Source organism: Glycine soja, chromosome 18 (genome assembly GCF_004193775.1).
Source record: "Glycine soja cultivar W05 chromosome 18, ASM419377v2, whole genome shotgun sequence".
Lineage (NCBI taxonomy): Eukaryota > Viridiplantae > Streptophyta > Magnoliopsida > Fabales > Fabaceae > Glycine > Glycine soja.
Genome location: NC_041019.1, coordinates 53,578,384 through 53,601,989, shown reverse-complemented (window position 1 = coordinate 53,601,989; position 23,606 = coordinate 53,578,384). Strand labels below are relative to the sequence as shown.

General features: G+C 33.8%; 2 protein-coding genes across 3 annotated transcripts; one reads left to right on the top strand and one right to left on the bottom strand.

Moving 5' to 3' along the window:
* Positions 1-4,014: 4,014 nt before the first annotated feature.
* On the bottom strand, positions 4,015-6,390 carry LOC114397604 (pentatricopeptide repeat-containing protein At1g01970-like). Of its 2 annotated transcripts, none has more exons than XM_028359721.1 (3): positions 6,170-6,390; positions 5,415-6,000; positions 4,015-4,876 (listed from the first exon to the last, which is right to left on the bottom strand). In XM_028359721.1, the coding sequence occupies exons 2-3, from the start codon at positions 5,880-5,882 to the stop codon at positions 4,100-4,102; spliced, it is 1,245 nt and encodes a 414-aa protein (XP_028215522.1). In that variant the 5' UTR covers positions 5,883-6,000; positions 6,170-6,390; the 3' UTR covers positions 4,015-4,099. The 2 variants fall into 2 exon arrangements, with proteins under 2 accessions (XP_028215522.1, XP_028215521.1); XM_028359720.1 differs by having other exon boundaries at positions 6,179-6,390.
* A 5,305-nt stretch (positions 6,391-11,695) lies between these two features.
* Positions 11,696-22,921, top strand: LOC114396295 (brefeldin A-inhibited guanine nucleotide-exchange protein 2-like). The gene is made up of 11 exons (XM_028358196.1): positions 11,696-13,186; positions 15,678-15,995; positions 16,219-16,564; positions 16,650-17,072; positions 17,543-17,832; positions 18,184-18,457; positions 18,979-19,481; positions 20,033-20,354; positions 20,457-20,838; positions 21,012-21,688; positions 22,017-22,921. The coding sequence occupies exons 1-11, from the start codon at positions 11,985-11,987 to the stop codon at positions 22,629-22,631; spliced, it is 5,352 nt and encodes a 1,783-aa protein (XP_028213997.1). The 5' UTR covers positions 11,696-11,984; the 3' UTR covers positions 22,632-22,921.
* The last annotated feature ends 685 nt before the right edge of the window (positions 22,922-23,606 follow it).

The following is a 23,606-nucleotide window of genomic DNA, read 5'->3' as shown; positions in this document are numbered from 1 at the left end:
AAGTAATCATTTGTGAGATAAAGTTAATCAGAGTTAGATATTACAATTATCTTATATATATTACTATTATTATGGATAATTATAAACAAATGATCATGTTCGTTTTTCTGAATCTATTTGTGGAATAAAATTAATTATATATACATGTAATCAGCCACATGCGATGGTTATTAATCATTTGTGAGGTAAAATTAACTATCATTATCCATTTCAATAATCTCATGACACTATTAAACACATGGGTAATATGAGTAATTGTATATAATTACGTTCCTTTATTCTCAACCACTTAAGACAACATAGAGCAGTTAGTGAAAATAACAGTCTTTTCTTCTTATTTTCCCTTTCTTTTCCTTCTTCTTCTTCTTCTTCTTTTTTTTTTCTTTTTCTATTTAACTTTCTGTCAGGATTATAGACTTATAGTGGTTTTTTGAACTTTGGGACCACTGATTTTGTGAACTTTCGTTCCAGCCAGGCATGATAAGAGAGCGGGAATGGGGAGGAGCTAAACGTTAATGTAAAAATGTGTTTTGACTGAATCATTACTTCAACAGTGCAAAGTATCTGCATAAATATAGCTTTAGAGGGCTATGGTAGAAAAAATGTGTTATAAGCAATTAAGTTAATTGATTCTCAACCCTTGCTACAAAATATGTTATCATGCCATGATGCAATTCAACAGAACTAAACTTCTGTTCTGAGTACTTGCAATCTATTTGACATAAATAAAATGTCGACTTGATTCTAAGGATTTCAATCTCATGGTTTCCTTTTAGATCGAGTTCGAGCTTATCTCACTTGCACATAATCTGATACAAAGCTCGGTCCAACAATAAATAAATGAGATATAAAGTAATTTTTTTTTTAAAAATTACTTTAAATATATTGAGCCTTTTTGCTAAACGTACTGTGACTTTTTTTAGTAATGTATGAGGGTTTTTTTTTATAAATATTATTAACAAATATTTTTTTTTTTCTTAATTAGTGGACCTAAAGCATAATTTTTAGTTATTTTATCTTTAAACTGAACATGTCATATATACATCATTTAATAGGAGTCACTTTTCTCAGTAAGATGCACTAAAGTGAGAGAGACATCTTCGTAAACACAATTACTGCATAGTACCATATAAGTGATGTTTTTGTTTTGTTAGCCACTTATACATAACTATCAAAATGGATCCAAATCCACGGGTCAATCTATATAGCTTCTTATGGATTCAGGTCGAACCAGATCTAAAAAAGGAAAAATATTATAATTAACTGTAAAATTTAACCTAATCCACGTATGACTTGATTCATAGTAAGTTGGGTTGGTCCACCTAATCTATCTAAAAAATCATCAATTAGTATAATATAATATTTTTTAAGAGGTAGTGTCTTGTTCATTTAACTATAAATAAAGCAAACTTTACCTAAAATATACTTTTAGCATTTTATAATATTGTTCAACGTTATTTTATTTAGTGTTTTGTTCAAAACTATTTTTAAAAGTTGTTATTATAGTTTAAGGCTTCTAACTTGTGATAATATGTCTTGTTGTGGTGTATGAATAATGAAAGATTTAATTTAGTTAATATTTTTTCTAATTTATTTAAATTTATTTTTCTAAAAAAATTGATTTTTTTGTTAAATTTTCTTTTTGAAAAAAGAAAATATTTTTTTAAAAATTTTAGATGAATTGATGGACCAACCTGTTTAACCCATGACCCATGATGAGCCCAATTAAACTATTTTTTTAAGAATTAAATTTAAGTGAATCGGATTGAATTAACCCATTTAAAAGATAGGTAAAGTTGGATCAGGCTCAATGAATCAAGCCATCTTGTTTTGATAGCTATAGAGCAAGACATGCAATCCTACAACATATCATATTAATTGGGTCAGCTTAAAAGTAAATCTACTAAATGTGTGTTTAACCCAACTTAATTTTTATTTAAAATTTACTTTTAAATAAAAATTAAATATTAGAGCTTAAAAATAAGTATAAGTTGTTTTTTATATTTTATTATTTTTAACTTAAAATCTCTTTTTAATATAAAAGGTGTTTGGTAAATTTTTTTGGAAATATCAATTTTATTTAAAATTAGTTATCTTATCTAATAAAAAGTATTTATCAAATAAAAATATTGGGCAAAATTAATTTAATTACATAAATTTATTTTAATGATTATAAAAGTAAATTAAAATATTAAAGTATAAGCATTTAAGTTTTTAAGTTTATTTTAGTGATGATTTGAAATAATATTTATTAATTATTTATTGTACAATAATATTTTGAAAGAAGTAAAAATAATTATTTGAATATAGTTCAATAATATCAAATCTCGTTAAAAAAAATTGAATAAATAAGAATCCACTAAGAAGCAAAATTGTTACCGCATATGATAAAAAAAAAAAAAAAAGCAAATTGTTACTGCACACACAATCGATTAAGTCCAATCCAAAGTTGTATTAGAAAAATAAATTAAAGAAGAAGAAGAATACAGGCTTACGCTGAATCGGATGGAAGCCTTGGCAATATAAGCTCTGCAAAAGCCCATCCAAAGCTCCTCTAGGGAACTTTTGTTAAAAGCTCCTTTTCGTAAAATAAATAAGCTTTTAAAAATTTAAGGACCTTTATTCAAATATTGTTTGGCCCAGCTTCTTCTTTTAAGGAGAAAAAAATTTAAAAATAAACTACACGAAACACACTCTAAATCTCATGTTTTAATAAAGCAAAAAACCATATGTTGTAAAAAATATTCAAAATATAGTTCTTCTGATTAAAGTAAAAAAAAAAAATCTCTTTAAATGAACTGCTTCACTTACCATTAAGTTGTTCATGTTGGTAATAATTTTTTCTTCTATAGATATTAATTATTAATTTGTTAAAATTAAACTTATGATTTATTTTCTTAATTATAAAATCAATCTTATATCTCCCATATATTCCCATACATTGTATCTCTAGTACTTATCATGAGAATTTGAAGTAATTTATTCAATAACAGAAGTTAACCAAGTCCCTGAAGTACTGGCTGACTGCATATATATATATATATATATATATATATATATATATATATATATATATATATATATATAGCCTTGAAATGAAGATCAGAACAGAGAACCTCTTGGAACCTTCAAATATTAGCACAATGAGAGTGTGTCGAAGGCTTCATCAAAGGCAGCATGCAAGCCTACAACATCTAGTGTTTAGTATAACTTACATGACTATTATAACATTTAATAACTTATCTTGAAAGGAGAGAAATTAAATTATTCTAAAAGTAATTCTTTCACCGTTAATTTTCTTTTGCATAATTTATTTTCTTGAAAGTTAATAATTATAACGAATAATTAATTTTAATTATTAAATTTTAAGAAAATAAATGAGAAGAAATGATTCTTTTAAAGTTATTCTTATTCCACTTTAAAAAATTTATCATAATTTCATCGGTTAATAGTATAAATTTTGTTGCCATAAAAAAAATAGTACAACTTTTGTTACTGTAAAAGCATAGAAATTGAATTACGTACTCTCCACAAATCTCTTCCCTCGTCTATTTGGTTCGTACTTTCTTTGAAGTTAATTGAAACAGATTTGTCGACCTGAACATGTTTCCATTTTTGAGAAAACGAAAACTCGCCAGAAGTATGGGACACGTGTGTGTAAATTTGTGTAAGGTCATTGGGAGAATATGTAGCTGATCACTTTCTAGAAAAAGCATGCAACATATATATCAAAGACAATGAATGCAATCGATCAATGTAGTATAAAAATCTAATTTGAAATTTGATTGAGAAATTTTCATTAAAGATTAAACTTATATATTACTTAAATGATTCAATCAGATTACCCACTTGGGTGTGTCCAAAATGTTGGTTGGTTAGAGAATTAATTTAGCTGGAATCTAATTCTTATTCAAGATATATCGCTGAGGTTCGCTTTGTCAGATTTTTGTTTTGTTTTTATATAATACTTATACCAAAGAATGTGTTTGCTTTTACAAAATTAATTTCCCAAAATGTGAACTTGAGAATGTAACATACATTCCGATGCTTGATATAAGTTATAAAAAAAATATTCTCATGCATTATTTTCAAGAGTTCATTAGCTTATCTGATTACTAGTAACAAAGTCTCTTAAAACAAGCTCTACCTCTTCCACCACCCCTAGTTTTCGGAACCACTTAGCTAGTACCGCAGAAGCTTCTTCCTCAACCATAATGCCATCTCTCTCCAAATCTATTAGAAATTCTAATGCAGTATTTATCTTACTTTCCTTCTCATATGCAACCAACACTGAAGCTATGCATTTATCACTAGGTTTGATACCTGCTCTTCTCATATTTTCAAATGCAATGAGAGCCTTCTGACTTTGCCCAGCCATAACATAAGCATTAACAACCAAACTACAAATCTTATCATCTGGGGTGATACCGGCCAGTTGAATTGCATCAAACACCCTTTGTGCACCTTCAGCATTACCAATCATAGAGTAGGCTCTAAGCAGCGCCTTGTAAACCTCGCTGCCTGCGAGTATTTCTTGTGCCTCCATTTCTTGAAGTAAATTCTCTCCTTCTTCAGGCATTCCAGCTCTGATGTAGGCCATGATCATTGAGCCATACGATCTTTTATCCAAAGGTTCGCCGAGCAATTTGATCTCTTCAAAGTACTCCTTGGCCCGGTCATGATTGCCAGCCTTGCTGTACATGTGAACCATGGTAGTCAGAATTACCTGATCATAGATGAAGCCCCTTTGCTTCATGAGTGCAAGAAATTTTTCCGCATCTTCCAATAGATTGTGCTCGCCATAATAATGTATTATCTTTGTGTAGTCACGAATATTGACTTCAAAGGATTCTTCCATAAGAGCATGTTTTGCAACCTAAAAATGTGTATAAGTCCGCAGATTAATTTTAGACTGTAAGGCATAAAGGAAATAAAATGTTTCACTCATAACACAAACAAATTAAGGTGCATGGAATCCGGTAAGAAAATGATCACCTACCATGAAAAACAGTTGGATAAATATCATGTTGCTTAAATTTTCTTCCTATCTTTTCAACACAAGTAAATCACTCCCTTGCTTCACAAACTTACTCGACAGACCAGGAGGTTTAGATGGTTAGAGGAAAAAACTGCATTCCCCTTCCAATTACCAATCAAAGAGCCATGAAATGGACAACATATCAATTTTCATAATGCATGTAAATTTAATTTCTTATTTTATTTTAGTTTATTAAGTTCACTACTTTGTGGTAAATACATAAACCTCAAACTTGCATCTTGGCGTGGGTCTTCACATTTAAAACTAACAAAATCAAAGGGGTAAATACAGCACTACCACATGCAATTTGGATAGTTTGAATAGCTTCAAACCTCAGTACCAATAATATATCAAGCAAAGATAAAATGTGAAATACCTCAAGGTAAACAGGATGTTCCCTTATTTTCAACTCTTTCAGAACTGAAAGCCAGTCTGCTCTGGTAGGCTTCATTAACTTCACCCATGATCTCAAAAGATCAGACATGGAGCCCTTTTCTGCAGAAAAACATATAATCTGTCTCATCAAGGCTTTGCATCGATCGGCCATCCTGAAAGGAAGTTTAGATATGGCCTGTTGTTGTTCTTTTGTGACATTTTTGCCAACCTCAATCCACCTATACCTTCTGTCATTGTCTTCTTTCCCTTCTTCTTTAACAACTTCCTCCAAACCAACACTCACTAATACTGAATCAAAACGGTGTTTACGCAAACCAAAATAAACGGGGTTTTGGCATAATGAGTTTCCTCTGGTCAGAACTCGACAAAATTTGGTAACATCATTGGTTATTGAGTAGTTTGGATGATAAAAGTTGCACAGTAGGTTATTGCAATAGGTGCCCATCATTATAGTGTGATCAAAGCCAACACATGTTATATCCTATTAATTACCAACATAAGAAGTTGAAGTATTTTTTCTTTATCTCAGCATTCACTTGCCTTGTAGTGATATCCTAAACATGCTCCTAAAATTCAATACAGAAGCAAACGTTGGTAATTAATTTATTAACACATATTAGTTAAGAAAAACGCTAAATCAACTTATTATTCCTGTCGAATAGCAAATATTTTTCTCAAGCAAGATGCCATTTTTTATGAGCAAAACTTAACAGAAAAAGGGTGCGAAGATCTTACAAAACTCACCGATTCAATGCATAACTCTACGAGTTCCCATTCAAATGACTCCATTCAGGTGCTGGTGCCATGATTCAGTGCTCTCAGAAAGTGGATCAAAGGCTTCCTATTCAACGGATTCGGATGCTTCCTCGGCCGCGCAGTACGTACTTCTGTTTGGAGAGTCTACTTTGAGTGAGTGGCTTGGTTTCGGAGTTAGAAAATTGGGTTCTCTTATCATCGTTGGAAAGAACCAGAAACGCCGAAAAGACACAATTGCCCTCAACACGATCTACTTAGGGACGGTTATTAAGTCAATTCACTTCCAAACTCGAAGCCTATCGCAAAACGGAACCGTAATCCTCAATCCAACACGACGGCGCGTTTGAGACCACCATGACGGCAACGGTGGAGGCAGGGAATCCGGCAGATTTGTTGGATTCCACTGAGGAGGACATGTTGGATGCCAAGTATTGGGAGATCAGTATGTAGAAGACGGCATTGGAGGGAAGGAAAGAGGAGGTGGTGGAGAGGGACGATGATTTGGAGATTCAGATTGGGAATAAGCTCAGGAGAGATGCCTTTTTGGTGTTCAGGGCTCTTTGTAAGTTGTCCATGAAGACGCACAGTTGATGAAGGGGAAGATTGTGGCATTGGAGCTGTTGAAGATCTTACTGGAGAATGCTGGAGCTGTCTTCAGGACTAGTGAAAGGTAAAATTTGTGTTGTATGCTATCATATTGCTTTACTTTTTTTGGGATTTAGTTTAAACTTTAAAGTTGCTAGCATGTTTGGTCAGTCTTTCTTGGTTTAATTATGGTGGTATTACTGTGATAGACAACTGGGAGATGTAATGGGGTGTTAAACATGGTACTGGAAAGTGGTAATGTGACTGCATTTTGTCAATTTTCTGTCAAGGTTGATAACTCAAATTTCACTTTCATTTGGGTTGTTAACGTGAAAATGAAATTGTGGAGGATATTTCGGGAGTTATGATGTTTATGATGCAAGATATGGAAAGACTGAAGAGAAGTATGTAAATGTCATATTGGGCTAGTTTGTTTAAGCTTATTTTTTAAAATAAGTGGTTTTTAAAATAAAATAAGCAGTTTTATGGTTTTTTGATATGTTTGTCTAGACTCCTTTTACTTAAAATAAACAGTTTTTTGCTTTTTTTAAAAAGTGCTTATTTTAAAGTTGTTTTTTTAAAAGTATAAACAAACTCACCCATTGTTATGTAGCTTGATTAGGCTTCACATGTGCCAAATATATTCTGAACTATGAATCTGCTTTGGTTTCAGGAATTCCTTTAAGCAGATATTTTACGATTTCTACTTGAATAGAACATCTTTGTTGAGAGAAAATAGAATTTCACATTGCTAGGTATTCAACTTTGAATTTTTTGTTTTGTTCCTCTATAATGGTGGTAATCGTTGCCCACTACAATATTTGAAAGCAATATGGTGCTTATATAGGGTAAGTGTGTAACGGTTCCTATTGTTGTTGTCATCTCATCTCATCTCACTCCATTCCACACACACCTTGTACTTAACTTTCTCTAGAGCTAATAATCAAGATCCCACGTAAGCTATATGATCTTTAGATTCTAAGTTCCTGGGTTTAAGTCTCTTCCTTCAACAAAATTTTTCTAACTTTCGTATACTTGACTCACAACTCTCACTTAGGTTCAAAAAATTATAACGGTTCCACTCTAAGATTTCCTACCTAATATTAATTGGGTGCTAATTGAATAAATTGAACAAATCACTTCTTATTTCTGTAAACTTGTTCAAACTTAAGGTTTACTCCTTATAGGAATTTCACTAAAAAGCTTAAACTTATTGGAGTAATCTATAACAAGGGTTAAGGATAATTCAAGGAATCCTAAAATAACTTTTTGGTTCGACTACTAGTAAAGGGCGTCTCATCTTAATCTTAAGTTTCTTCTCATCTCAAAACAACTTTTGTCCAAAAAGGATTTAAAGCCATCTCTCACCTAGACGTAGCATATGCTAAGGGTCATGATCATCTAACTAAAATACATAACAAAACTCTTAGCACGAAACGTGATTCCCAAAGGTCTCTAAGAATCTTATGATACGCCCCATAATCCAACTTAACTGGAAACACACTAAAGTGTCAATCACCAAAATCACTACAAGAGGTAACTTAAGGTAGAGAGATCATGTCCATGCATCCCATGAACATACAGGGACATCAATCTTGTCTAGGCATGACCAGGTACACGTAGAGGCCACAACAGGTACTAAGGTAGTCATCAGAGCATCCTCAAACTTTTCCCATATTAAGGTAAAGAGAACTAAAATTTATCTTGCTAATTATACAACTATCATCAATAATCCTTTAGGTCATCTACCTGGCACAAAAACACTCATTCTTGAACTCTTCCATGCTTAGTGATTAATGCCCTACTAACTACCTTACTCTCTTCTTAAGGTTTCACACTAAACCTCTTAATTATACTTCATAAATTTTCCAACTACTCTATGTTCTCAAACAACTCTATACTAGATATTTTCCACGAACTATGGTTACAAGTTTCTATAGGTACTATGCCTACAAGATTCTCAATCTCGCACTTAGGTGGTAACTAAGCATATCCTCAAGGAACACAAGTACATGACTTACTAAGTTTGACTTTCGTCTACAGGTAACAAGGATCATGCCTACTCAAGTATTTTCTCTCGAAACATCTTAACGTGATTGTCAAGGGCGAAGTCTCTCTTCATTCGTAACAGAAGTAACAACATGACAATATATCAAGGAGTTTAACAAGACATGATTGGAAGATGAGCAGCCAATAACAAGATGAACACTTGATTGATTAGGAGACAATAATTTTAAATCAAGAAGGATCACTCATCCAGAATCAACAACAAATATTCCAAATGAATTCTATAAACGAAAACATGACCATAACGTAAACTCATATGGAGATATTAACAATTCACTTAATTGTGACAGAAACATCAGTAATTCAATTGTTTGATGTAGGCTCATAACACAAGGAATGAATTATATTCAAGCTTGCAAGTGTAATCAAATTACTTGACTTAAGCATGCAACACAAAGAATAGGTTGCACTAGAATCAAAAGGTACGGTCAAAAGAGTATTTTTTATGAAATATATCTCGATATGAGTCATCAAACTATAGCATCACTAAGAACAAGAAATCACAAACAACCATACTATCTATGCAATTAAGGCAAAACACCATACTACAAGTATACATAGAATTATAAGGTTCCTATGACAAGTATATAACATACATATAAGAATAAAGAATTAAATAGTCACTAAGAATGTATTAAGGAATCACAAATTTCAACAACTACATTCATAACTACACACAAAATAAAGGGAGTTAAATAGTCATGCGTTTACATATCAAGAAAGACACACTCATCCAAGGCATATATATATATATATATATATATATATATATATATAGATATACGGTTCAAAAGGTTTTCACAACACTAATCCACACATCAAGAGAAAAATAAGTTTATTAACAACATACACGCAGAAAGTTAAGGGCTCATTAAGGCATTATCCATCAATATCAAGACTACCAGCATCACCTAACGATTTGCCATAATGTCCAACTGCACTTCACAGATTATAGAGATGATCAATCTCATAACTCATGAATCAACAGTGAATTTATGGTATAATAGATATTAAGGATGCAACACACATCATAATTATCATTTCATCTCATTTAATCTTGCAAAGGAAAATACAATCAATAATTCAAGCATTCTAAACAAAAATATTAATAAGTAACTATAAAAAGTGCACACCAGAATATGATAAAATATGATAAACACGTTTGAATAATTTTTTTAAAAGATAAAAGATGAAATTAAAAAAATAAAAGCTAAAAGAAGGAAGTGTCATTTGACTTTTTTTTTTCTTTGATATTCTTCTGTCATCACGTACTAAATCCTATGAAGGAAAGAATTATGAAAAACCATAGAGGTAGCCCACATATGTCTGCTTTAATGACAAAATAAAAGTGTCATGTTGTGACCCTCAAGTTTTAATACAAGGATAGTTTGGCAATCATCACGAATAAGAACCAAAGCTTGTTTTTTTTTTTAACAAAGTGCATATTCTCTCTCCTAAAAATTCCTAAAGTACACTTATTTAATTTGTTTTTTTCAAAGTATATTACTTTTACGTGATCACTAGGAAATCGGGTTTGGTCACCTTGACCGGGTTTGACTTTTTTTTTAATTTAAAATATTATATTATATAAAATTATTTTTAATTGGTTTTAAAATTATTTATTTATTAAATTAATTTTTTAAGAGTTGATTAAATTAATTTTTTATTAAGAAAATAATATTATTAAATATAATTATTTTTGTTATATTATTTAATTTACTTAAGATATTTTTTGGGTGAATATTTTTTTAAATCTGAATTTTGTATAATAATATATTTATTTTAGTAAAAAATTTAAATTTTTTAATATAATTATTTTACTAAATATAATTAGTTTGTTTATGTCATTAGATTTAATTAAAAATGATAATACTTTTTGTTTAACAATTTATTTATAAAAGAACATTCTACCGCATTATCAATAAAATACCTAAACAATTATATTTGACTAGTGAAAAAATTAAGATAAAAATACGTTAGGACAATTATTTTTATTATAATCATGTTATCAATAAATTTCACATTTTTTTTATTTTTTCGTTCATTTTTTTTCTTATTCATCTCAATAGGAATGTGAGTTAAAATGTAATAAGATCATTCTATTCTTGTCACATTCTTGTGGCAATAAACCAAAGAAATTGTGGTAGAGTTTGGTAAAAAAAAAAAAAACCACCAAAACTTTCATGTTTACTCTGTATCCCACAAAATAAATACAACGGTAGAAATAACTTATTTATAAATAGATAATCAATGTCTTAAAAATATCAGTTAAATAATCAATAATAAAAACATTGAAAATCCCATTAAAAATAGAAATCAAAGTACGATTAACCGGTAATATTCATTAACAAAGACTTCCGATTTATATTTCTTAATTAATATCTTTATAACATTAATTTATATTTACTGTGTCGTAATAGCCTGTCTCTAACTTGAAAGGGAACTTATTTACGGGTTAGTTGTGGAAATGGTTAGAATTTTAAAAAATTACTATAATGAATATTTTTTTTTTAAAAAGTATGAAATTGAGTAAATCATATACGATTTCACAATAAAAAAAATCGTATGTCAAAGATCTCACTTTTTAAACTTTTTACTGAGAGTATTGATAAGAAAAAAAAAAACAAGACAGAGAGTATAATGAAATTTTTTAAAGTAATGAATCCGAAAGTCTAAATCACTAATATAAAATATTATCCGTATGAAAAAAAAGAAAAGAAGAACAATAATTAAAAAGCTCTTCCATTTCTCCGGCGTTTGCAATACTTAAAACCGTAACTACCCCTACATTATCCATTTCATTACATCCAATAACGTCGTCACTTCACAACTTATGCAGGGGCTCTAGCGTCAATTCACGTTCAGAGTGAGCAACGTGCCAAACCCGAAAATGCGATCTCAGAAAACTCAAAACTCCAGCAACCTTCTTTTTCTGCAATTCAGATCCCTCTCAAACCTTGCTCACTAACTCGTTCTCTTCCCCTTCTCAACTCAGTGAAAAACTGAAAATTCACCGAGTCAATTCGCTCCTCTCGCAGCTCATGGCACCACGATCCTAGTTTAGACGCGCCCGCATTTGATTTCCCCCGAAGATCTCACTCTCAGCCGCGTCGCCGAGTCGCAACTCGCTCCGAACTCGGGAATGGCTTCTTCGGAAGCCGATTCCCGGCTGAGTCAGGTCGTGGTCCCCGCGCTCGAGAAGATCGTCAAGAACGCGTCGTGGCGGAAGCACGCGAAGCTCGCGCACGAGTGCAAATCGGTGATCGAGAGCCTCAACCACCAGCAAGCGCTGCCGCCGGGATCTCCGTCGGACAGAGAACCGGAAACCGCCGTACCCGGTCCGCTCCACGACGGCGGCCCGGTGGAATTCTCGCTCGCGGAGTCAGAGTCCATCCTCGCGCCGCTCATTAATGCCGCCGGCTCCGGCGTTCTCAAGATCGCCGATCCCGCCGTCGACGCCATCCAGAAGCTCATCGCGCACGGCTACCTCCGCGGCGAGGCTGACCCGGACTCCAGCGCCGCCGCGCCGGAGGCCAAGCTCCTCTCCAGCCTAATCGAATCGGTTTGCAAATGCCACGATTTCGGCGACGATGCGATGGAATTGCTCGTCTTGAAAACCTTACTCTCCGCTGTGACGTCGATTTCGCTGCGAATCCACGGCGATTCATTGCTCCTCATAGTGCGAACCTGCTACGACATATATTTGGTCAGCAAAAACGTTGTGAATCAAACAACGGCGAAGGCGTCGTTGATTCAGATGCTGGTGATCGTGTTCCGGAGAATGGAGGCGGATTCCTCCACGGTGCCTATTCAGCCGATTGTGGTGGCGGAATTGATGGAGCCGGTGGAGAAATCCGACGTGGACAATTCGATGACGCAGTTCGTTCAGGGTTTCATAACGAAGATAATGCAGGACATTGACGGCGTTTTGAACCCTACGACGCCGAGTGGGAAGGTTTCTTTATTAGGTGGACACGATGGTGCGTTTGAGACAACCACGGTTGAGACTACGAACCCTACCGATTTGTTGGATTCTACAGATAAGGACATGTTGGATGCGAAGTATTGGGAGATTAGTATGTATAAGACGGCGTTGGAGGGACGGAAGGGGGAGCTTGTGGATGGGGAAGTGGTGGAGAGGGACGATGATTTGGAGGTTCAGATTGGGAACAAGTTGAGGAGGGATGCTTTCTTGGTGTTTAGGGCGCTTTGTAAGTTGTCCATGAAGACACCGCCCAAGGATGCGGCTGGGGACCCGCAGCTGATGAAGGGGAAGATTGTGGCTCTGGAGTTGCTGAAGATCTTGCTGGAGAATGCTGGAGCTGTGTTCAAGACTAGTGAAAGGTATCATGTTTTACTTAAGTTCCTCTTTAGGTTGAAGTTTAAACTTTGGCATTGTTGCCAGTTAGGGAGAAGATGTGTTATATTTTAGTTTTGCTGGTAGATGACAAAAAGGTGTAGTTTCTAAGTTAAACATAGTAGTGAAGGTGGTAGACTTGATTGCATTGTCTGGATGTTCTGTCTAGGAGTTAACTCATAAGTCATAACTATTACTTTCTCACTTGTACATTATATTTTATATGGTTAGGGATTTAGAATTTGACGACACTAATGTTAGAACGGACGTGCTATATGGGATGAAATAGTCTTTTAGAATTTTGACATGGCAGATTATCAGCTTGTTTGGAAAACCGATTGTGGGTGGCCACCGTAGGTTGCTGGAAGTAACAAAGGTGTTACTTTTGTCCCAAATGTAACTTTGGAGGCTGCTCACTGGCTTTCCAAACATGCACCATAAAAATACTTATACTCACCCAAAGTAGATTTAAGAAAGGGACATCAAGATGCATGTGGTAGTGATTTTGTGTACGTATTTCATACATAATCAATTTACACTATTAAGCAGTTCTGATGTAAGAATTAGCTTGCTTACATGTTACAACTTGTCCTTGTAGATAACGATTTTAGCCAATCTGACCATTCAGATATACCCAGGCATCACGCATATTTCACTTTCTTTGGAATCAGTTTATGCCTTAATATTAATATATGGTAACAGTAAAAAAAATCTTGGATTAATGTAAGACATTTCAGGCTTGATATGCTGGAAGTATACTTTTCATCTAGTGGCAGATTTTGTTAAATAATCGTCCTATAAAAGCCATTTTTTTCCAGGGTAAGAATGAATTTAATTATGTTGGTGTCAACGGTTGCAGAAATAAGAATAAATTTGAATTACGCACGCACACATAAAGTTATCTATTAGATAATCTAAAGAGAAATATGTTAATGCAATAATGATGTGTCTGGGAATTTCTTGTTGGGAATTGTTAGATTAGGCTTCACAAGTTTGAGAATATTTTTATCTTTACAACCAGTCTAGTCTTAGCAATTCCTTTGAGCAGGATATTATATGGTTTCTACTAGAATTAAACATTTTCCTTTGAGAACTAATTTAGGTCTGAAAAATATTATGTTTGCTGGATACCCAACTATATATAAAATAAAGCTGATTGATATGGTCATTATAAGGGCAGTGGCCATTGTCCATTTTAAAATTTAAAGCAATTTGGTCGTTGTATGTGCACTGTGCTCTTTGTTGCTGTTGACATCTTGATCTTTTCTGCATCTTCCCCTCCTTACTTTCGAGGTTATAATCTGAATCCCAATGCAAACTACAATACTCAAGGCCCTTTTTCCATGTTGAAAATATTTGTTCAATTTTTGGCTTTCATTTTTCCATTTTATTTGGATTAAAGAATAATTCTTTCCAGTATTCACTCTTAGAGTTTTTCAATCTTGATGGGAGTGAATACCAATGCCATTCTTGTAGTAAAAACTTTGTTCTAATCTCGACTTGTCAATTTTTTGCTATTCCTGGATTCAGCTGTAGATGAAATTGTTTTTATTTAGTTGTTCCTTTCCCTGCACATTGTGCCTTTGGGAACCTGCAATCTGGAATTTCAGAACTTTAAGGTAGATGCAATTGGTATGCACTGTCACTGACAATGTAATCCCCCCCTTCCCCCATCTCCAATTTGTAGATAGGCAGTTAAGTATGTCTGGTAATCATGATTTGTTTGTCTTCCCTAGGTATTTGGGATTATTTGACATATAAAGTAGGAAGAACATTTTCTGTTAGAAATTTAGGAGCCATTTGAAATACCTACTCTGGATACTAGCTTCTGGTTTTTTTGGATTCTTCTGTACCTAACAGTTTCTTGCAAATTATAACAACAAGGTTACATGACTGTGTCAGGGTTTTGTTTCCCTTCACAATAAATTATGCTATGCATGTCTTGGTTTTTGAATTTCCGGCTTAAGAATTATTCCTAGGCTAACATGGCCATGAAAGTCCTGTGTCTTAGCAAGGTATTCCTATTTGGAGCTACCTCTAAAATTAAATGAATAATTGAATGCACAAAATTATAATTTTGATCTTGCATTATTTTTACTAATTTTGTTTAACATTTTTAGTTGTGCCATACACAAGTTTGAATACCCCTTCTGGCTTCTGTCCTCATAATTGATTCAGCAGGAACAAGTAGAGTAATTAATTAAATTATGTGAACCTGCTATCTATGAATTGAATGTGCTTCATCTTCTGCTATTATATTTTTTTTAGTATGGACTATTACTGTGTTTTGTTTTTTATTTTTATTTATTTATTTTGTGTTTGTCTCTTGAATTTAACATATGACATCTTGTCCCTCATCATTAATGCAAAGTAACATTTTCTTCCTTTGTTCTATACACCACTTGACACTATTTACTTCATAATTTTTCCAGATGACAAAAATAGTACTGATGGTTAAATTTGGTTGTGGATGAGCAGGTTTTTAGGTGCCATCAAGCAGTACTTATGTTTATCCTTGTTGAAGAACAGTGCTTCAACTCTTTTGATTGTGTTTCAGCTGTCATGCTCCATTTTTATCAGTCTGGTGTCAAGATTTAGAGCTGGATTGAAGGCAGAAATTGGGGTTTTTTTCCCTATGATTGTTCTCAGGGTCCTAGAAAATGTTTCTCAACCTAATTTTCAGCAGAAGATGACAGTGCTTCGATTTCTGGATAAGCTTTGTGTTGATTCACAGATATTGGTTGACATATTTATCAACTATGACTGTGATGTCAATTCATCAAATATATTTGAGAGGTGTGCTATTATTTTATTTAATTTTTTATAGTTGTTTTATTTGATTTACTGTATAAATAATATGTGCAGTTTCATGTTTAGAATATGGATCTCAAGTTTAATAGCATCTCCATTTTGTTGGAGTGTTTTTCATACAGCATTCATAGTTGTGTGGCTGAGGCTGTCTTGATTGTCACTTAATATACTCTTTATATTTTATATCTAATTGCTATATTCCTCATAGGATGGTCAATGGACTTCTTAAAACTGCTCAAGGTGTCCCTCCTGGTGTAATGACCACACTTTTGCCACCTCAAGAAGCAACATTAAAACTTGAGGCCATGAAAAGCTTGGTTGCTGTTCTAAAATCAATGGGAGACTGGATGAACAAACAATTGCGCATTCCTGACCCTCATTCAGCCAAGAAAGTTGAAGCAACAGATAATAGCCCTGAAAGTGGAGGTTTTACCATGGTAAATGGGAATGGAGAAGACCCTGTTGATGGTTCTGACTCCCAATCGGAAGTCTCCAATGATGTATCTGATGTTTCAACTATTGAGCAACGACGGGCTTATAAACTGGAACTCCAGGTAAACAAATGAACAAGGTTTTGTTAATAAAGTATATCTTTGCTGTAGCTTTTTTACCAATGAAGCTAATGCAAGTGTATGGCAGGAAGGTATATCACTTTTTAATAGGAAGCCTAAGAAAGGAATTGAGTTTCTGATCAATGCCAACAAGGTGGGTGATTCGCCAGAGGAAATAGCTGCTTTTCTTAAAGATGCATCTGGGTTGAACAAGACTTTGATTGGTGATTATCTAGGAGAAAGGGAAGAGTTATCCTTGAAGGTAATGCATGCCTATGTGGATTCCTTTAACTTTCAAGGGATGGAGTTTGATGAGGCAATCAGGGTCTTTCTTCAAGGATTCAGACTGCCTGGTGAGGCGCAGAAAATTGATAGGATCATGGAAAAGTTTGCTGAACGTTATTGCAAATGTAATCCAAAGGCCTTTTCTAGTGCTGACACAGCATATGTCCTAGCCTATTCTGTTATAATGCTTAATACAGATGCTCACAATCCTATGGTGAAGAATAAGGTGTGCTCACAATCTTATAGTTCTGTAAATTGATGTACACATATGGCTTTGATATGTTTTTGGACCTTGTAAGTTAGTTTTTTTCATTTTTAGTTCCTGTAAGTTCATTTTTCTAATTTTAGTCCCTGTAAGTTGGTGCCTTCTCAATTTTGGTTCATGTAAGTTTTTTTTGTTCATTTTTAGTCCTGTTAAAATTTCAATTTTTTCATTTATAGTCCTCATAAGTTCGTGCTTACAGGGACCAAAATTGAAAAAAATACAAACTTGCAAGACTAAAAATGAGCAAAATATCTTAGATGAACCAAAGTTGAAAAAACGCAAACTTATAGAGACTAAAAATGAACAAATTTTTTTACAAGGACCAAAATTTATAAAGTACAAACTTACAGGGACTAAAAACATATTTAAGCCTACAAATAATTATGATAGAAATGATGACTTATTTTCTTTTTGGTTCTTGAGTTATGCAGATGTCTGCTAATGATTTCATAAGAAACAATCGTGGCATTGATGATGGAAAAGATTTGCCTGAGGAATACTTGAGGGCCTTGTTTGAGAGAATATCTAGAAATGAGATCAAAATGAAAGAAAATGATGTGGCTCCTCAACAAAAACAGGCTGTGAACCCTAATAGACTTTCAGGCTTGGATAGTATATTGAATATTGTGATCCGTAAACGCGGGGAAGGGAACATGGAGACCAGTGATGATCTTATCCGTCATATGCAAGAACAATTCAAAGAAAAAGCTCGCAAATCTGAGTATGTATTTTTTGCATTCTCTAGAAGTGATAATTTCCTTTCCAAATTTATTTCTTGGGTTGCTGAAAACATTTTACCTGATGTTGTTTTTGGCATGAAGAATCTTCTGTTGACTTCATCCTGTTTATAGATTCTACCATATCTACTAGTATTTATCTGCTTTGTACATGATCCTTGTCCATTTGAAGTGTGATGGGTATCAATCTAAAAATGTTCACAATAGTTTCCCCTCTTTCTTTTTCTTTAATATTTTAATGTCAATTTGTTTGCAGTTTTTTTAAGTGACTTGTTAAAGAAAAATAGTTCCTAGATATTTTATTTTCTTGATATGCATTTGCTTGCAATTTGCAGGTCAATCTATTATGCAGCAACAGATGTTGTAATCCTGAGATTCATGATTGAGGTTTGTTGGGCACCGATGTTAGCCGCTTTCAGTGTTCCTCTTGATCGAAGTGATGATGAGGTTGTAATATCTCTGTGTCTTGAAGGCTTCCGCTATGCTATTCATGTTACTTCTGTAATGTCGATGAAGACTCATAGAGATGCTTTTGTGACTTCATTAGCAAAGTTTACCTCACTACATTCACCAGCAGATATTAAGCAGAAAAATGTCGATGCAATTAAGGTTAGTCAAATTTAACTTCTCTTCTATCTGGCTTATGAGCAGCATATAAGCTGAAGTGATTATCAATTAGCAATTCTTATTCTGTGTTATATTACTTCCTACTCATAATGTTAATACCCTCTTTCAAAATGCTTCATTGTCTGTGTATTATTGCATTCCCATGGCATCTTTTATCATTTCAAGTTCACATATACATTTTTCCTTTAATGGGTGTTTTTATCCTATCTGAAGCTACACTCTCTGCAAGTGCTTTCATTGCTACATGCATACCAATATAAACAAAATTAGTTTGGACTTCCCTAACACAAATATAGTAATTACCAAATTAATGTAATGGTTTTGGGGAGTTTTGCAGCATTTGCTGAAAATGATTCTTGGAACAATATCTGAAGGCATATGATAGTAATTATTTGTTGGATCTTTTTTAAGTTTTGGGTAGTGTATTCTTGGTACCTGAACTTTGTGTTCAGTTTTTGTTGATTACATTATATGACTGAACATGTCATCTGTTTTATTACTAGGCAATAGTTGTTATTGCTGATGAGGATGGAAATTACTTACAAGAAGCTTGGGAACATATCTTGACTTGTGTTTCCCGGTTTGAGCATCTACATCTTCTTGGAGAGGGGGCTCCACCAGATGCCACATTCTTTGCCTTTCCTCAGAATGATTCAGAAAAAACAAAGCCGGCAAAGTCAACCATTCTTCCTGTTTTGAAGAAGAAGGGACCTGGGAGGATGCAGTATGCAGCTGCTACTTTGATGCGGGGTTCATATGATAGTGCTGGAATTGGCAGTAATGGTTCTGGTGTCACATCAGAACAGGTGAACAATCTAGTCTCTAATTTAAATATGTTGGAACAAGTTGGAAGCTCTGAAATGAATCGCATATTCACTCGGAGCCAGAAGTTGAACAGTGAGGCCATAATAGATTTTGTTAAGGCTCTATGCAAGGTCTCCATGGAGGAATTGAGGTCTCCATCTGATCCACGTGTTTTCAGCCTTACAAAGATTGTTGAGATTGCGTATGTATTACTCACCTACCCCTTCAAACATGCTACCTCTTTTTGCCTTCCCTCTGAATTTTTCTTTTTCCTCATGGTTCTTGGGGTTCATTGGTTGGGGATTATTACAAAACAAACATACATAATAGCACTTGACAAGCTTTGTTGTTTATAAATTGATTTGACACACTGTTTTTCTCCTTTTTGGTTGATTGCCATTGCCCCTTCTATATCCCCAACTCTCATGCTCACTTCTTTGTAGTCTGAGGAAATTGTTGAATTGAACTCTTTTTTCTGTTCAACTCTGGTAAAATATCATGATGTTTGCATGTGAAAGGGTCACCTGTTTCTTTTAACTCCCAGTTTCGGTTCAGATGGTAAGACAAGGGATAAAGTGCTTAATTTTATTGAAGAGAAGAACATTACAAGTGTGCCCAAGAATTAAGGTGGGAAACTGTAATTTATTTGAAAACCAAATGTTTGGGCAGAGCATCAAGCATATGATTATGTTGCATGATTGGTTGATGTTTATATGCTGCTATCTGTTGTTTGACCCGATTATTATGTAACAGGCACTATAATATGAACCGCATCAGGCTTGTGTGGTCAAGCATCTGGCATGTTCTCTCTGATTTTTTTGTAACTATTGGCTGTTCGGCAAACCTTTCAATTGCAATTTTTGCAATGGATTCCTTGCGTCAGTTGTCAATGAAATTTCTAGAGCGGGAAGAACTGGCTAATTATAATTTTCAAAATGAATTTATGAAGCCTTTTGTTATTGTTATGCGAAAGAGTAGTGCTGTTGAAATTAGAGAACTAATTATCAGATGTGTCTCTCAAATGGTTCTATCTCGTGTCAACAATGTCAAATCTGGATGGAAGAGCATGTTCATGGTAAAGCTGATAAACTCCTATTGTCTATAGAGAGCTTCAATTAATGCAAATGTTTGTTCATTTTTTCTCTCCTCTACTTACTGCTCATAGACCTGATTTCAGGTATTCACAACAGCAGCTTATGATGACCACAAAAACATTGTACTCTTAGCTTTTGAAATTATGGAGAAGATTATTCGAGATTACTTTCCATACATCACTGAGACTGAAAGCACAACCTTCACAGACTGTGTGAATTGCCTAATTGCGTTCACCAATAGTAGATTCAATAAAGAGATTAGCCTAAATGCCATTGCTTTTCTTCGGTTCTGTGCAACAAAACTAGCAGCAGGAGACCTTGGCTCATCATCAAGGAATAAGGATAAGGAAGTTACTGGAAAGATTTCTTCATCTTCAGCTCAAACAGGAAAGGAGGGGAAAAAAGATAACGGAGAGGTGATTGACAAGGATGATCATCTCTATTTCTGGTTTCCTTTATTGGCAGGTGAAGACATGATATAAAGTTTATCTAGACATGAATATTCTGGAAAAGTTATGAATTTATGTTTCTTAACTTTTTCGAATGATTAGTGTTTCTTTTGCTACCATCTTGCTTCATGTCTTAAGAAGCTTAGCATGTTGCAAATGTACATATACTTATTTGTCTACTTTCTGCAGGTTTATCTGAGCTTAGCTTTGACCCAAGACCTGAGATTAGGAAGAGTGCCTTGGAAGTCCTGTTTGAAACCTTACGTAATCATGGGCATCTCTTTTCACTACCTTTATGGGAAAGAGTATTTGAGTCTATCCTATTTCCTATATTCGATTATGTTCGACATTCTATTGATCCTTCAGGGAGTAGTTCACCGATCAATGAAGTAGAGGCTGATGGTGAGCTTGATCAAGATGCTTGGCTTTACGAAACATGCACATTGGCTCTCCAATTGGTTGTAGATCTTTTTGTTAACTTTTATGACACTGTCAATCCACTTTTAAGAAAGGTGCTGATGCTCCTGGTTAGCTTTATAAAGCGCCCTCATCAAAGCCTTGCTGGCATTGGTATTGCTGCTTTTGTTCGTTTGATGAGTAATGCTGGGGGGCTGTTTTCTGATGAAAAGTGGTTAGAAGTGGTTTTCTCATTAAAAGAAGCAGCAAATGCAACACTTCCTAACTTTTTGTTTGTTGAAAGTGAGGACTTTACTAAAAATCAGGAACATGCTTCAACAGCTGAAGATGATAGAGATCGTGCCGAGTCTGGCTCCCCAGATAATTTAGAAAGCTTGAGGATTCGTCGTCTTTATGCTCATTTAACTGATGCAAAATGCCGAGCTGCTGTTCAACTTTTATTGATTCAGGTAATTTTATATTCTGTTCCTCCAAATATCTTCCTTGTTGTAGAAAGAAATTATGAAGGAGCCCAAGAACTGTAGCTGTGGCATTTAGTTTATTCAGAAAATTAAGATCCTTTATTTATTTATTTTTATGGTTAACTAGATTCTTATTATTTTAGCACTACTCAAATAATGGATAATATTAAAAATATGCACCTGATGGGAGCAGATGTGTCTTTCCTATTCAGCACCTCATTCCAACGTGCATTGGTGTTCACTTTTATTCTTCCCTGTCAAATTAGATGCATGTGATGTTGCAAAATGATGTTAACTCTCTTTCTGAAATTGGCAGGCGATGATGGAGATCTATAACATGTATCGCCCTCACCTTTCAGCAAAAGCCATGCTAGTCCTGTTTGATGCTCTGCACGATGTAGCGATACATGCACACCAGATTAATGGCAATACTATATTACGTTCAAAGCTTCAAGAGTTTGGTTCTGTGACCCAAATGCAAGACCCTCCACTGTTACGCCTTGAGAATGAATCGTACCAGACCTGCCTTACATTTTTACAAAACCTTGTCATTGACAAGCCTCCTAGTTACGAGGTGGACGAGGTCGAATCACATCTCATCCAGCTTTGTCAGGAGGTTTTGGAGTTTTATATTGAAGTTGCAGGTTTTGAACAAAAATCTGAATCTTCTCATGGTAGACAGCAACATTGGTTGATTCCCTTGGGCACTGGGAAGAGGAGAGAATTGGCTGCACGTTCACCTCTCATTGTGGCTACTCTGCAGGCTATTTGTAGTTTGGGAGATACTTCTTTTGAGAAGAACTTGTCTCATTTCTTCCCTCTCATCTCTAGCTTGGTACGTTGTGAACATGGGTCAAAGGATGTCCAGGTTGCTCTCAGTGACATGCTTAGTTTATCAGTTGGTCCTATTTTGCTACAGTCATGTGGATGATTTGGGTAAAGATTAACCCTGCATTTTGAGATGTAGGATATTTTTTTGTTTAAATCTTTTTGTTCATAATTTTCTCCTCTCTCTCCTCTGCCTTGAATTACTTGTCAATAATATTCTATGACAGTGTATGAAAAGTTGTTAGTGAATTTGTCTTAGCTACACTTTCCTAACTTTTGTAGTTTAGATGCTAGCTTTTCCCGGTCAGGATTGATATGTATTACCATAAGGCTCAATGTTGTATTTTTGTCTATTACTCATTTTTCTTTTTAAAAGAATTAGTTTTGCAGCATTATGTCCTGTAAAGATTAGTCTATCGGAATTTTCTTGTTCTGTGGTGTTTATTTTTCTGGTTGTAAAGCGTTAATCTTGCTGTAAAAAAAAAAGCATTAGTCTTAATTAGGGTAAATTTCTTCATATATATTTATTAGAGAAGAAAATAAGGAATTATGAAATAAATTTCTTTCATAAGTTAAAATTAATTTATGTACAAGTAAAAATCAGTTTTTGGAAAGATTAATATAAGGGAATTTTTACAAATTAGCTTATAAAAGAAGTTTTTTTTTTCCTTTTACAATTATTTATAAAAAAAAAGTTGATCTAAATGGACTTTAATAAAGTTGTCCTTTTATTTGAATTCGTTTTAATTATTAAAATAATGCTTTTGCTGAAGATGATTTTAAGAAAGTTTAATTTTAATGTTATCCTGTAAATATTTTTATACTATTAATTAATTAATTAGAAATTACTTATGAGTAGCAATATGTTATTCTAAAGAGTAATTTTGAGAAAGTTATATTTTATTCTATTTTTTTATTTATAGAAATAGAAGACAAATATTTAAAAGTTTATAATAATTTACACATTATTTAATCAATTGGACTAAATCTCCTCAATTTATTCTCATTCTTTTTTTTTTCTTGTAATATAATGATTAAATGTGAGTTCTCTTTAACTATGAGGATTAACATTTTAAAA